Below are 16,312 nucleotides of genomic sequence, written 5' to 3'. Positions count from 1 at the left end.
ATTTGTCGGTTCCAAAAGAATTACCTCCGATTTGTTACTCCTTCGATTCCAGGAGAGTCACCTCCTTTTGTACGCTCACTCAAAGAAATCATTATGTTAGCATTGCAATATTTGAGGCGCCTAAAGACAAAATTGGCTCTAGTTATCCTACGAGCAAAAGCTATACATAAACACTTTTCCAATGGCTAGTCTTATTGTAGTATTTTCTATCTTCTTTATTTTTTTTGTTACCTGAAAAATCAGTGGTTGTACTCTTTTTATTTACTTGTTTTTTATTAACATATAACAAGCAGTGGAACTCACCTTCTGTTTCATATAAAAGATATAGCTTTTACATATATTTTAGTTAAAAATTCGCAGTGGAGAAGACAGAATCGTCGAGACACGAGGTATAGTAACGCAGAATCGTTCCCCTTGTGTACCCCGATGACGCGCGACGCAGCGGGGGATCATCCCGGTGGCAGGTGCGAGTCGATCTCTCATCAAGTCGCCCCCCAACATCAGCAGCTCACTTCTCAACTAGAGATTTTTACGTGTATATTTTTATGTTAAGTGCTCTTAATCTCTATATCTTTATTTTTTTCAGTCGCACTTATATGTTCTACCATCAATTTATTTTTACCCTTATACCCTTCCGTCCATATTCCGTTAGTAGTTAACCGTAGCATAGGACTAATATGTGGGTCTGTGCAATGGAAATGGCCATTCTGCCTCTAGATACCTTTTTACTCATATTCCCAAGTTAAAAAAAGAAAAAAGAAAAAACAGCCGACACCCGCGGTGGATCGGATCGGGGGAGACGAGGCTCCCCGCGAGGCCGCGACCTCCCTGCCGCCGCCGGCCGCGGCCTCCGGCCGTCCCAGCCGCCGGCTGCCCCCTCCAGCCCGCTCTGCCTCCGGCCGGCGCCCCCTCCGGCCGCCCCACTCCGGCCGCCCCCTCCGGCCCGCCCCCCTCCGGCGCCCCAAAGTCCAGGAAGCCGCCGCCGTCAGCCATTGCCGCCACCAAGCTCGATCTCGCCGCTGAGCTCTCTCCCCCGCCCTTCCTCGCCGCCAATAGACCCCCCAGCCACCTTCCTTGTGCCTCGACGAAGCTCCCCGACCCGCTCGCCTCCGCCCAGATCGCCGGTGCACCGCTGCCGCGGCTTGCCGTCGCCGCCGCCCGCCTCCCGCCGTGGGCGACCTCTCTCCGGGCGCCTCCAGCCCCGTCCGAGCGCACAAACGGGTAGAGTTCGGTCTCCTCTTGCTCCCCCACCCCTTTCCCCTGGCCGCCGGCGAGGGAGCTCGCCGGATTTCGCCGGATTCCGCCCGCCCCCTTCTTCAACCTCCGTCCAGGGACCCTTCTCAACTAACGCACGCACTGCCGCTTGCTCCGCCCCCAAGAGATCTCGCCCTCTCCGCTCCTCTGCGGCTGGGAAGAAATGGAGGTGCTCTGCATCGGGACGGCGGATACCAAGCTGGAGGAGCTCCTCTTCCTCGCCGCCAGACTCCACTCCGCCCTTGCCGCCGCTGGCTCTGACCCCAAGGTATATCCGTGCACAGCCTTTGCGTTGTCTTTTCCTCCTCCGGTCCCCCAGTAGCATTTAGGAGTATGAGACGGTTAAAATTTTGCTGCGGCCGGTGCTACTCCTAACATTGCCCACATTTCCTGAAAGAGTTTATTTTTACAATTCTCGACGGCTACAGTACGAAATAAAACAGGATGGTAACCATTCTTTTCGGTCGGTCCTCTGCCTGATGGGGCATTATCTGAGATTCAGGGATGGAATTGGTGAAATAGTATGGTTGGAACTTGCAAAAGCACTAATGCACCTCTTCTTGGTCTAATCTGCAAGGTATAGTTTGTACTGTTGTGTTTTGGTGTAAAAGGGCGAAACAGTTCCCAACAAAAAGGTGCCTCCATAAGGAAATGCAATGTTCGGTTAAAAAAAAGGAAATGCAATGTTATTGGCACCTGTAGCATCTTAGTCCAGTGAAGGAATTCTCTACTGAAAGTTTCCATGCTTGATAGAGCTATATTATTGTTGATTGGTTCTTTGATTTCATTAGACTCGGATGGTATTGCAGGTTCAAGTGAGCATAGTGGATGTCTCCACAACTGAAAAGACAGCACAGGATCTTAAAGACGTCACATTTATCCCGAGAAATACAGTTCTTTCATGTCTATTGGATGTTGACCAACATAATCTTCCAGATGACAGAGGCGAAGCAATATCACTCGTGTCAAAGGCTCTTCAGAGTTTTCTGAAAAAAAGATATGATAGTGGTATGCTGGTGGGTGCTGTTGGTTTAGGAGGAAGTGGAGGAACAGCACTAATTGCTCCTGCTCTGAGATCATTGCCACTTGGAGTGCCTAAGCTTATTGTATCTACTGTTGCTAGTGGTCACACGGCGCCTTATGTTGGAACATCTGACTTGGTATTGTTTCCTTCAGTTGTTGACATATGCGGAATAAACAGTGTCAGCCGTGTTATATTGTCCAATGCTGCTGCAGCTTTTGCTGGGATGGTACTTGGAATCTTATTGGCATCCAGTGAGTCTGATGAGACTGCAACAAAGCCAACTATTGGTATTACTATGTTTGGCGTTACAACACCATGCGTAAATGCTGTCAAGGATAGACTGAACAAAGAAGGGTATGAGACACTTGTATTCCATGCCACTGGTGTAGGAGGCAAAGCAATGGAAGAACTAGTTAGGAGTGGTTTCATACAGGTAATACTTTCTAGACTCTTTTACATTTTGTCTGCATGTAATTGTAGTTCTTTTATTTTTTTCTGCTGAGTAATCAGATCACTCTTGATAGGATAGGATTGCTATTATCTCCTGTTTTGTAATGTCTGGATTTACTGGTGAACATAATGCCTCAGATACAACAATTCATTTATCTTTTTCATGTTTGTGGACTTTCTCATATTACTTCTATTTGAATGCATATAGGGTGTACTGGATGTAACGACAACAGAAGTTGCAGACCATATTGTAGGCGGTGTCATGGCTTGTGATGAGTCCAGGTTTGATGCAATTATAGATAATAAGATCCCTCTTGTTCTTAGTGTTGGAGCCTTGGATATGGTTAACTTTGGAGGTCGAGATACAATTCCTGCTGCTTTTGCAGACAGAAAGATCCATATTCACAATAAGCAGGTTAGCATATCAATACCTCTCAATTGCTTCCAGTCAATTTTTATTAGCTCTGATCCCAAATATGAGTCCATTTAGGTTTTTTGTTAGTCGAACACTTAGCATTGACCATCAATTGCTAAACAATCATTTGGATTTACAACATAATGATGATGTGGATTCATCATGAAAATATTTTCATAATTTCTAACTTTTTCTATTTGGAATAATATACTTTTTAAAATACGAGTAGACAGTATTTTTTTCTCGAATGAGCAGGACAGCTGCGCATCAATATATTAAACAAAAAGAGGGGAAAAGAACCCCAGAATGTTACAGAATTAAGGGTGTAACCCACCATTTTGCAGACTAAGGATTCTTACAAAAGGAATAAAACTAGACCAAGAACACCAGACCAGAGCCACCTAAGTGGCTGGAGCTGCAAGGGTGAGGAGACGAGAAACTCCTCGAGCCCCAACAATAGACCACTAATACATCTCTTCTTTGATGGTTGCAACGACACAGGGCAGGCTAGGAGTGATTCCGTCAAACACACAGTGACTTCGATGGTTCCAAATGGACCAGGCGCATAAGATGATAATGGAGTTGAGCCCTTTTCGTTCTTGACCAGCAACCCTATTGCTTGCATCAGCCCACCAGTCCTCAAAGGACAGATCCACAGCTTGTGGTTCAAGTGATTGTAAACCGAGGCCCTATAGGATAGCAAACCAAACTTGCAGGCTGAAAACACAAGATACCAGTAAATGATCAATTGTTTCTTCAGTTTGGTCACATAGAGGACTGGCTGCAGGGTGATTAGACACTTTCTTGCTAGTCTGTCAGCTGTCCAGGATTTCTTGTGAGCTTTTCCAAATTCTTTCCCAATGAATGGACCCAATGAAAAAAGCTTCATATGCAGATTTTGTGGAGAAGTTGCCTGAGGTGGAGAATTGCCAAATGTGAGTGTCTTCTACCTCTGGCTGCAGCTCCAGCCCCTCAAGAAGTTCCCAAAGTTGCAAATACTCTAGTAGAACTTCCACTGTGACAGCTCCTTTTATATCCGTGACCCATTCCTATTCTCAAGACCAACACAAACTGTTCTTCTTCCGCTAGCAGCAACTACACTGAACAGATGTGGGAGAAGTTGCAGAATCAGAAACAGAGAATTAAGTTTAAACAAATTACTGTGATAACCTTGCAAATGATTGGAATAGTTGTCATGAATATTGGCCAGTTCCAACAGTAAATTGAGCTGTCACTATCAGATAACTAAGTAAACAATGATATGAGTTTTGCATGAAGTAGAGGCATGGAATTTTTGTCATTTAGATGTTTTCTCGAACGCTCAGGAGAACTGCACATCAATATATAAGAAGAAATTGTCATTTAGATGTGATAAGCAAACAATACTAGTACTATACTTGTCACGAAATGAGCGACTCGTTTCTAAAATAAATTTATCACATTGTGCAGCTTCATCAGCAGATTCAAATGTTAGCATCATCAGATGAGCAAATAACGTTACAAAATTTTGGTCTGCTTATTGACAAGATAACCAAATAATAGTCTAGAATTTAAGTGTATGATTGAAATTCTGTGCTATATTTATATTTTTACATCTGATAAGCAAACAATAGTATGAAACCTTTCATGAAGGTGGACATTTCTTTTTTGCAGGTTTTTTTTTCCAACGAATAAGCAAACTAATACAATCCTATGAACTTTTGCAGTTTCATCAGCAGATTCTGCTTGTCATCGTCACATAAGGAAAAAAAGTAGTCTGAAATTTTTTGTCGTATTAATATTTTATAACACGCCAAACGGGACCAAAGCCTAGACTTTGCAATACCTCCACAAGAAAGAGCCAGGAGACCGAATCAAAAGCTTTGGTGATTTCCAACTTTAGGATAATACGGGGTTGCTAGTCCAGCATACCACAAGATACCGACTAGTCAAAGTATCTTATTGTGGACTATGTCAATGTCCTAATGGACTTACAGCTGGGGATCAGAGGAAGCATCTTTGAACTTTCCCCCCAAAATTTCCATGTATGGTTGTATGTCAAAATAGTGGTTTGCCACCACAGGAGTATCTTTAGGGATTTAGCTATGCAGAATGATGTTAGATAAATCATAAGGGTGTTCTTGTTACAAATGCATGCCAGTTGTCTTAATGGCCCTCCTAGCTAGGTGCAATTTCTTAAGGAATTAATCTAAGACTTACCAGCACTGCCTTTTAGAGCAACTGTTAAATCATAAAAGTCGCATGACTGGCTAGACGATCTATGGACATAAACTTTCTTTTGCAATTCTATCTTCAGTTATTTCCAAGAACTTTGTACATGTTCTATTTCTTGTACCATCACTAACAACTGTGTAACTATTGAAGGTTTCATTGATGCGGACGACTGTGGAAGAGAACAAGAAATTTGCTAAGTTCATTGCTGATAAGATAAACAAATCTTCTTCCAAAGTTACTGTTTGCCTTCCCCAGAAGGGCGTATCTGCAATTGACGCTCCAGGAATGCCATTCTATGATCCAGAAGCTACATCGACACTATTGGGTGAATTAAACACCCTTATACAGATAAATGACATCCGAGAGGTTACTCCACGTTCCATAATTATCAATGCCAATGCATCTTTAGGGTGTCTAACTGTCTATAGATGAACTGAGTCTGTTGGCTTTTGGACAGGTGAAGCTGCTTCCTTATCACATAAATGATCCTGAATTTGCAAATGCATTGGTAGATGCATTCTTAGGTATGGATGTAAAGGCCTCTAGTAAGGCCCAACCTCAGCAAGATGGGAAGAAAAAAAAATCCAGTTCAGGACAGAAAAGTTCAGATAGTTCCATTATATGGAGACCTCCTGTGGATTTTCCAGATGCGAAACCAGGTTAGTTATGATTTAACCCCCAGAGGATTCTGATTCTATTTGCCTCTCACATGCCCTCATTGCAAATATGACTGTCACTTAAAACTTGTTTCAGGGTTACATAGGATGCTGTCAAGTGCATGGACAGATATGCACTCATTAATTGGTTTGAACCAATGAAATCACTAGCAAAACTCAGAAACCACACAGTAACCCTAGTACACGATATTATAATAGGCATCTTCATACTTCCTTAAGTTTCTTATAATCCAATAACTAACCATGGCAGAATAGATAATTGCTACATTCTTTTTGTGGCCTTGTCCTTGTCATGTTTCATAACACTTGGATGTCTAATGGATTGATTTCTGTTCTGAGTGCTGACAGAAACATTGCAGAAGACGAGGTCAATACTAAATAAACTAAAACAATACATCACTGAGGGCATTCCAGTTATCGGAGCTGGTGCTGGCACAGGCATATCTGCAAAGTTCGAAGAAGCTGGTGGGGTTGATCTTATAGTGGTGTACAACTCTGGGCGGTTTCGAATGGCTGGAAGGGGCTCACTGGCGGGCCTCTTGCCATTTGCTGATGCAAATGCCATTGTACTTGAGATGGCCAATGAAGTATTGCCTGTAAGTAGTTTAGAACCCAATTGCTCTTATGTTTGTCCACTTTATTGTGCCCAACTATTGCTATCTGATCTAAATTTAGGTGGTTAAAGGAGTTCCAGTTCTTGCTGGGGTTTGTGCTACTGATCCGTTCCGTAGAATGGAATACTTTCTCAAGCAACTAGAAAACATTGGATTTTGTGGTGTACAAAACTTCCCAACTGTTGGTCTGTTTGATGGGAATTTTAGACAGAACTTGGAGGAAACTGGAATGGGCTACAGGTATAAGTTCATCACGTTCTAAATTTGGGAACTGCATCCTCTCCGTGCTTTACTAATATTATCATGAGTTGTCGTCTGAGCACCCCTTTGAGTTTTCGCATAAGGGAAGGACACGATTATTATAGGTTGTATTAACTTGATTTTATTTTTTGCTAGTCTGGAAGTGGACATGATCTCAAGGGCACATAATATGGGTTTCCTTACTACTCCATATGCTTTCAATCCAGAAGAAGCTGCTGCCATGGCCAAGGTAGGAGCTCATATCATAGTGGCACATATGGGTCTGACAACGGCTGGGTCTATCGGGGCAAAGACAGCTGTCACTTTAGATGACAGTGCTGTACGTGTTCAAGCCATTGCCGATGCAGCACTTAGGATTAATCCTGATATAATTGTTCTCTGTCATGGAGGTACACTTATTTTCTGGAGGACTCTTGTTGTATATTGTTCTTGGTACTCGCATGCTTTTCGTTGTGCAAATAATCTAACTCGCATGCACGATTTCACAGGTCCCATTTCTGGCCCACAAGAAGCGAAGTTCATCTTAAAAAATACTAACAGTGTCCATGGATTCTATGGTGCATCAAGCATGGAAAGATTGCCAGTGGAGCAAGCTATCACAAACACCATGAGGCAATACAAACGGATTTCCTTAAAATGAAAATCGTCATTTACAGGTGTGATTTATAGGAATGTCCATGACTGTTGTTGATCTTTCGGTTCACTTGGCAGATGTTTCTGCCATTCAATTTGCCTTGCTATTTTAGCTTCTCTGAAAAGCTCGGCTTTTATAACTATGTTGTATTCCTATGTTGTACATTATAAAAGCTCGGCTTTTATAACTATTTACGGCTTTTATAAAAGCTCGGCTTTTATAACTATGTTGTACATTATTTCCAATGTACAGTTCTTGTTGGAACTTGACCATGAAGGATAATGAATATTCCCTTTGCCTAAGCTGTATAACTATTCGTTCTTAGAGGCTACCTTATATAAAAATTATAGAAGAATGATGCCATAAAAAATTGCATCTGTAGGTTGTCTCTTATTTGACGAACTTAAGTGTCATAAATGATGCTTTGTTTTCCTTATGCATCTACAAGAGATTGGGCTGGCTCTTGAGATTGACAAAGCCACGATAGGGAAACGTGCAAAGCTAAAAACTTGAATCTGGATTTAAAGGTTCACCTTAGCTCAGTTTGCAAACCGTAAATAAAATAACTAGAATGCAATGGTTACATGCTATTTTATGAAGATTTTTCTGAAGGATTCTCCATTACATAAGAGTGACTGTCGTGTCTCGTGTCTCATGTCGTTCCACATTTTAATATTCACAAGGAGATAAAAAGAATTGCTACTGTATTTTCTATCGATACATGGTTTGATTTATGCACATGGAAATAAAAAAGAAAGTAAAGTTTTGTATTAGAGACTCCTATTCCAAATTATAGTTCATTCTAACATATTTAGGCACATAGCATTCGTTATGCACTTAGATACATTTTATATATCTATATACATAGAAAAAATACGTACCTACAAAAGACTAAATGATCTATAATTTGGAATGGAGTAATCAGAAAGCATTAACTAAATTCTGAACAATTAATTGCTGCAATTATAAAAATGCATAACTTGCATTACTATGGATAAGTATGCTTGCGGTGGATTATGTCCAGCTCATCAGTCTTTAGACTTTAGTCCTAGATTTACGATTTTATTTGAAATAATAGTATTTTAATATAAAATTATGGAAATAAATATTGAAAAGAAAAATTGCAAATCTAGTAGCCTGTTGACTACCCAATAACCAACAACGGACTTATCGGCTCGTGGACGGCTGACAGCCTTCCGACATGGGCGGTTAGCCCTGCGGCTCTGCGGGCTGTCGACGCCGACTAGAGGTGTCCGCATTTGGTAGGCCGACACCACGTATCGGGCTGCCGAATAGCCGATAGGCCTATCGGCTCGCCTCTACGTGAGCCGGGCGCCGTCGGCGGCGGCAAACACGTTCGCGGCGCTGGAGGATGACGACAAGGAGGACTCGGGCGCGGGGTCAGTCGTCGTCGACATCACCCAACGACAGCGCGGGCTCCTTTCTGCTGGACCTGGGCCACCACGTCGCCGGCCACGCCGAGGAATACACCGTCGCGGCATGGACTGGCGGGGAGCGCTCGTCCTCCCACGCCAGCGTCTTCCGAGGAAGAGGGCGCGTTCGTGGAGGAGATTTTTAAAAAGCACAGCACCCGTAACCCCGTAAGCATCCTTCCAAAAGAAATCTGATGGCGGCAAGCGCTAATATTCCGATGAGCACAGTGGCTCCTGCCCTCCCTCTCGGCACCCATTGGATGTGAGGCTTTAAGATTCGTGCCGCCCTCATCCGCCGCCAATGCGGATTTGGTGAGCACGGCGGCATGTGCCCACCCTCACCCGCCGCTGGCCGTCCAGGGGTGGTTGGTGGGGAGGCGGTCGCCGGCGAGGTCGCCTGTTCCTACCTCGTTCTTGGTCTTGAGAATTGAAGGCGGCGCTGGCGAAGCAGCTCAACCTCCGGCCGCGCGCGTGCATGACGAAGCTGAAGCAGTCAGAGATGGACTGCGAGTACCTGAAGCGCTGTTGCAAGGTGCTGACAGAGGACTAGGCGAGAGCCAGCGGCTGCACAATGGCAGCCGCACGTGGAGAGCACCGGCCATTGTTGTGCGCCTAGCTACATGCGGCGGGCACAGCTCGATTGCAGTGGCTGGCTCGGACCCACGGGTCAAGGCAGTTGCGCGTGCGATGGCCGGAGGCAGGGCCCGGCACGCCGGCCGGAGGCGGGGGCTAGGGGCGGCGGTGGTGGGCGACCGATCGGCTCGTGGCCGGCTGATAGGCCAATCGGCTACCAAGGAGAAAATGATGCGCTGTGTCGGCCTCTCGGCTCCGACTGCCCATCCTGCCACCAATGTGGCTATGTGGGTGCCAACGTGGCCAACTTAATCAGCTGCTCACGAGCTGATAATAGCCTGTCAGCTGTCTAATGGCCGATAGACACTTTGTCGGCTATTGACTAGCCAGCGTACTACTAGATTTGCAATTCTTTTTCTAATATTTATTTCACATTTTTTTATTAAAATATTATAATTTCAAAAATAATTTCTAGATCACCTGGTGTGGTGGCAACGTTCCGCGCGGGGCAGGCGAGCAGTCTCGCGGCGTACGCTTCGTGTAGCCGCCAAATAGGAAAAAAAAAGTTGTTGCGTGATGGGCTGCTGCCTGCTCAGCCCAGCTTGATACTAGGGTCATTACGATGCAGGAGCGGCTGGGTTGGACCGAGCCTAGTTATTAGAATTAGGTCTTTTCAATTACAGAACTATTTGGTAAACTCTATCAAACGACCGACAGAATGCGCGACCCCGTGGCCTAGCAGGACAACATAGGGCCCGACGTGGCCTGGTGGCCTGCTACCCCTGTGTGGCCTCTTTCAAATCGAGGCTGCCTCCTTTCGGTAGAAATCGACGCCACCAGCCCCGCCGACTAACGAGTCAACGACAAGCGGGGAGGCGGTGCTGCAGGGTGGGGCCGTGGCGGTGCGACAGAGCAACGGGGTCGCGACAAGCGGCCAAACCGCGGGGCTGTGGCCTGTGGGAAGCGGCAGAGCAGCAATTCGGCGTCCCGGGAGTGTCTGCTAACGGCTGTGCAGAGGAGACCCAGGGAAGCTGCAAGCTAGGGCGGCGACTGCTTCAGTGGGCTGCATCGAGGGGAGGGCGACTGCACAACAGGCCCCTGGCCGACGGCGTCCACTAGAGGCTACGATGAGGATTCCCTCAGACAAAGTTGTGGACCGCGTGAATGAGGTTGTTGAACCCGCGTCAAGCGAGGGAGGCGGAAACTCCCCCAGTAGGTTAGCGTTGATGAGCACCGAAGGAGAAGCGGTGGCCGGTGCCGGATGCGCTGCTTCTAGCGCCTGTTGCAAGTCACCCTTCGCCTCGTCGACAAATTGAGGTCATCCGCGCTCTTCTCCTCCTTGTATCAAAATGAAATGATACTCATGCGTGATGAATCTATATAAAATATGCAAAAAAGCGTAATGTTCATGTGGTAATTTTTAGAGAGAATCACCCTTATTGATTTTGTGATGATGTGCTCCCCTGGGTTGTGATGAATGCGCTTCCCTATGATAATAATTCTCATGTGTGAACCACGATATGTGATTTTTTTTCTAGAAATCATTTTATAGGGGATAATGTGCTGCATATATGATGATTATAATGTGCAGTTTTTCATAGAGATTATAGGTTGATTCTCAGAGACTATATTGTGCAGTTTTTCTTCTTCTTTTTTTAATGAATTAGAGCTTGTGCAGAATTCATTTGGGGCAGATGTAGTTTTGATTTTTAAGAATATACTCGTTCCAGCTGTCGTCCAATGTGGTAACCTCAGGATCTTTTTTAGTTCACTCACACTGAGATGCACTAGTTATAATTTATAACTATCATCCAATAGCAAGTTGGTTTAAGATTTTACTTGTTTGTTGTTGAGATGTAACGTAAATATCAATGAAGTATGTTTTTCATTGATAGAAACGGTTGTAATAGCACTTACACAACAGACGGTACTTGCAATTTTACTATAAAAGAATATAGCAACTTATTTAGAGGTAGATTTTTTTATCAATATGTAGCAACTTATTCAGAGCACAGGCAATGTCATTTTGGTTGTTTTATTTTTATCATCTTGTAGGGACTTATGTGTAACTCAGCACAACAACTTATACAAAGTACCTTCAGTTTTTGTAAAAATCATCCACCGCTAGTGGTAATCCTTAGTTTTTTTGCTAATCATCAGAGAAAAACTGAGCTGCTCGGTGCATCTTTGTTTGATATCTATTTGCTTTTTTAGCATGACGCGGAAGAGGAAACTTGAAATCGTTAATATAGATTCGTCCCAAAAAAAAACAACTAGGTCTTCTTGTAGAATAGAAAAGCCAAAAGGCTAACAGAATCCAGAACAAACTTAAAATTGATATAGCAACTTGAAGTTATTGCACAACCCTTTCTTGTCCAGATGCAAAGAATTGCGAGATGCAGTAGTTGTTGAGTGTTAAGAGTAAAAGTGAATGAAAATGATTGGATTCTTTGATTGATAGATATCACTGTTTATATACAAGACCAAAGGAGGCCGAAGGGACATGCCCCTTCGGTATGGTCCCTTCGTGAGTTGGCCCTTTCGTGAATTGGTCCTTTCGTGATGGCCCTTTTATGAAAGTTAACCGCCTAATGACTAATCTAATTAACTATTACAGAAATTGATCACTAATTCTAATTTTTTCATAACACTCCCCCTTGATCAATTTTCTTCTTCTTGTGGTCTTTGTAATCAATTTGCTCTTCTTGCGGTCTTGTAATCAATTGAATAACTCCTTGAAAATCCTATGGAAAAAATCAGGAGATGCGATATATATAACTCCCCCAAAAACCTTTCAAGAAAAATGTGAGAAGAATCTTTGGAAAACCTGTGGGAAAAACCAAAGTAGTTCCGGTATACTAGGCAAAACTCCTTAAAACCTAGTGGGAAAAATAAGGAGAAACACCATAATATACAATTACCAATGTTAGTAGACCCTTGAGATAAACCCAAAGTCTTAGTCTAATAACACCTTGACCCTATGGTCAATATGCTTCAAATATCATCTTCCAAAAACCTCTGTGGGGAAAATAGATGATATAGCATATACCTTTGCGCTGGCATTGCCTTATCAAAAACTTTATATGAGAAACCTCAAAAGGAAAACTCACATAAAGAAAAGAGTACAATGCATGTTATGTCCGAGTATCATCCACCAAAAACCCCATGGGAAAAATGGATGATATGACATGACCTTGTGTTGATATTGCCTCATTAAAAACTCTATATGAGAAACCCCAAGAGAAAAACTCATAGAAAGAAAAGAGTGCAATATGATGTTTGCAACAAGTTACAATTCAGAGAGACTCTCCCCCTGATACTTGCAAATCTCAAAGTAAACTCATATCAATGCACTGAACACATAAGAAATGTGGAGTTTGGTAGATTCTGTGAATATCTCCGCGAGATTATCACATTACTTAGTTTGCAAGTGTTCGTATGTCCATATTACTTATGGAGCAGAACCATCTTAGTGCAAAAAATATTACACTAAGTGTAACCTGAGTATGTGATATATCATTCTGTCAAGCTATACATATTCATGTGAAGCCTTGTGCAATACAATATCAGAATGATTAGTGGAATCGACCATTAATGTCTAGTTAAAGACTATCACAAAATGACATTTCCAAATGTTTTTTAAGCCTTCCAATGATCTGGATTTTGGGATCTTAGAGATAACCAGAATCATTATAACCATATAATCGGATCATGGATCATACCAAGATCACATGTGCTATTTGATATATCAAAATATATTCTTAATTCCAATCTACCAATATTTGGTTGGACTAGCGCTGCTACTAGAAAGCAAATCTTTGCAAAATAATATCTGCCCCGGGAACTTTTGCAAGATCTATTAGCGCATCAATAGCATAGAGATAATGAGCCATATGTCCTATTATCTCATCTCAATCACTATGGCATACAATAACCTTTCTCCTTCTTAGAGATGGAACAACCATAGGATACCTTCATATTGAATCGCTCAATATGACCTGGATATAGAAGCTTTGTACAAAATCTTGAGAGAAAATGCTTAGATCATAAACACAAATTAAATATTGGTTTAGTCTGTATCTTCCAACTTAAACTCCGTCTTTGATTATCACACGCTATCAATGTGTGTTCATTACTAATGGTGTCAAATTTATTGACCACCATATAAGACTATGAAGTCCAATCAAAGACATCAAAAAATGAACACCCACGTGTAATCAATCTTGTATCCCTTAAGTTTAAGGAATACACACAAAGTCGATTGTGCCAAATTTGACTTAATAGCTTTAAGCCATATATTGACTTAAGCAATATACAATATATGTTGCGATTTTATGCATGAGGTTTGGGTATGTGAACTCCTTCCCGGAAGCTTCACAAATATACCAAATCAAGTGATCATATAAATATATGCAATCACTACATCTATCAACTATCAACTGCAAAGATAGATGCTTTTGTACTGCCAATCAAAAGATAGTATCGGAAATTTATAACAATTATTTTTCTAGAATAATTTGCTTCGGAAAATAATACTTGGGCTTTGCGTAAACCTCTTGTGCTACTAGTCTTGCTTTGTATCTCACCACCATATTGTTCTCAATCCATTCTAGGATGAGAACACTTATGTATCCCACAGTAAAGATACCTTGAGATGTTAGCTCCATAAGCTAAACCATCTCTTTCTTGGTGAGCAAGACTATCTATGTATGTACTACTTCATTCAACAACTTCCAATAAGAGTGTTCAAAACACTCTGCCATGGTCTTATTAATTGGATGACTTGGAATGTTGTATACAATTTATTCAGAGAAATATATGTTGACACGTGTAGCCTTTCTATCATATAATTCTCCAATCTATCAAGACTCAAAAGTACCATTAACGACTCATCGTGACTTTCTGAAATGAGAGTCATGGCTTTCCGATATTCTAGTATCAGTATTTAGGTACACCTCTGAGCTAGGTTTGTGGATGACATTCATCCACTGGGTAATAATCAATATTTACCCACAATATGTTGCCAACCATAGGTTGATCTGCATTTATTATCTTAGAAGGAAAGCCTTCTATTGCTAGCAATGAATGATCTTGCTTTGTGGCCATACTTCTCCCCCTCTTATTTACAATTGGGAGTTGAGTGGATTTATTTGGTACCTCCACTCTTTCTGGCACATACTTGCAAAGGATTAATAAATTTAAAAGATATCTTAGTAGTCAGTAAATGCATGTGGCAGTTTATTTGCAATATTTTGTAAATTAGTTCCTTGAACTCAAAATTCAATTCATTTAGTACGTGATCCTGAGCTTGAAATGCCTTAAGCATTCTAAATATTTTCCTGGCATTATTTATGGTACTTCAAATCTCTCCCTAATGCCTGGAATGCTCGTTATTAAAATAAACTCAGCGTACGGGCCGTAAATAGGTCCTCCTTGAGAGGTTCTAGATACTTAATGATTGATGGAGATTGAAAATCTTATGTTGATCCCAAATTTTCTGTGTGTACCCATCAATGTACGCTGTGGTGGTGAGATTGGTACGTATATCACGTAACCAAATCTTACGCAAATAGTCAATCTTCAAGGATTCCCACGTACTAAATGCATATAGGGGCTATGCAGTTAATCATAAGTCAGGAGTGTTTAAATCTACCTGACCCCAACACGAAGATGGCAAATAGCAATTCTCTAACACTAGTTCTTTATTATTTTGATGTCTTTCTCATAGATTCCATTTATCCTTTTGGATATATAACTGAATTCTAATACCAAAACAATTGTTTGGAGACATATAAATTCAGTAGTGTTCAGGATAATGAGCTCACAACTTGAGCCATTATTTACCAAATGCATGGCTGAGTGTGGATACATCACACACTCTAGATCATCTTATAGATGTATCTTTACAACCATGAAATGCCTGAACTGTCCATACAATATTTGTATCGAACCCAAAAATATTCTCGTGAATCTAAGACATTTAAATATTATTTTAAGATAAGAGGGTCTTAAAATCTATTTGTAGCACTTGTCGTAACCACACTTTTTGAAAAATATGACTAATAGAATTGCTAATAATTTTTTCAACTAATCCCATAGGATGGGCAAGTTGATCATTCCAAACTTGGAATGCATCAACAGTGTAAAAATTTATCTTATACACAACATTTTGTACGGGAATGATTGTATGCATAATACAATCAAAATGAGACTTATCTCATTACTTATATGCCATATCCAATATTGTCTTTTTGTGTTTCCAAACGAAAACACATTTGGATATCTCTATAATATGATATGAGTCGAAGTAGGACATAATTAAATATCCGCAATTGTTAACTTATATCCATAGAAAGAATGATAGTGGTAGAACAAACCAAACTATCATTGCATCGCATCAACGATGATCCAAATTATTCCATCTTCTTGTCATAAGAACTAGGAATATTTTGCTTCCCCAATTATAGAGTTTGTGGTAAAAAAATCCACTAGGCACATACCATTCCAATATTGGAATGATTTCTAGACTATCTATATTTATATATGACAAGAATTGAATGAAATTCTCATCTAATATATAGAAATCCATAAATATTATCAAGTATCAAATTCATAATATGATACCTATAATACTTATGTGTTGACAATGAGTATTACACATCTTTGATGTATAACGAACAACTCCAAATTGAGGTTCATAAAATTTAGTCAATGGGATAAAACCAATGTTATTTTCCACTGTCAATGTGGGATAATGATACCA

The 16,312-nt window shown here is 41.5% G+C and overlaps 1 protein-coding gene across 1 annotated transcript; it reads left to right on the top strand.

Moving 5' to 3' along the window:
* The first annotated feature begins 780 nt into the window (after positions 1-780).
* LOC120703029 (toMV susceptible protein tm-1(GCR26)-like) lies at positions 781-7,845 on the top strand. The gene is made up of 9 exons (XM_039987040.1): positions 781-1,522; positions 2,064-2,711; positions 2,937-3,143; positions 5,508-5,723; positions 5,815-6,016; positions 6,383-6,630; positions 6,710-6,888; positions 7,045-7,298; positions 7,398-7,845. Exons 1-9 carry the CDS (start codon positions 1,418-1,420, stop codon positions 7,547-7,549), a joined length of 2,211 nt encoding a protein of 736 aa, XP_039842974.1. The 5' UTR covers positions 781-1,417; the 3' UTR covers positions 7,550-7,845.
* The last annotated feature ends 8,467 nt before the right edge of the window (positions 7,846-16,312 follow it).

Source organism: Panicum virgatum, chromosome 4K (genome assembly GCF_016808335.1).
Source record: "Panicum virgatum strain AP13 chromosome 4K, P.virgatum_v5, whole genome shotgun sequence".
Classification (NCBI taxonomy): Eukaryota; Viridiplantae; Streptophyta; class Magnoliopsida; order Poales; family Poaceae; genus Panicum; species Panicum virgatum.
This window is presented reverse-complemented; position numbering and strand designations above follow the sequence as displayed.

Coding starts and splice junctions, on each gene's coding strand:
- LOC120703029 (XM_039987040.1), top strand. CDS start 1,418: ATGGAGGTGCTCTGCATCGGGACGGCGGATACCAAGCTGGAGGAGCTC. Junction 6,017..6,382: donor TTTTCCAGATGCGAAACCAG/GTTAGTTATGAT, acceptor GAGTGCTGACAG/AAACATTGCAGAAGACGAGG. Junction 7,299..7,397: donor AATTGTTCTCTGTCATGGAG/GTACACTTATTT, acceptor ACGATTTCACAG/GTCCCATTTCTGGCCCACAA.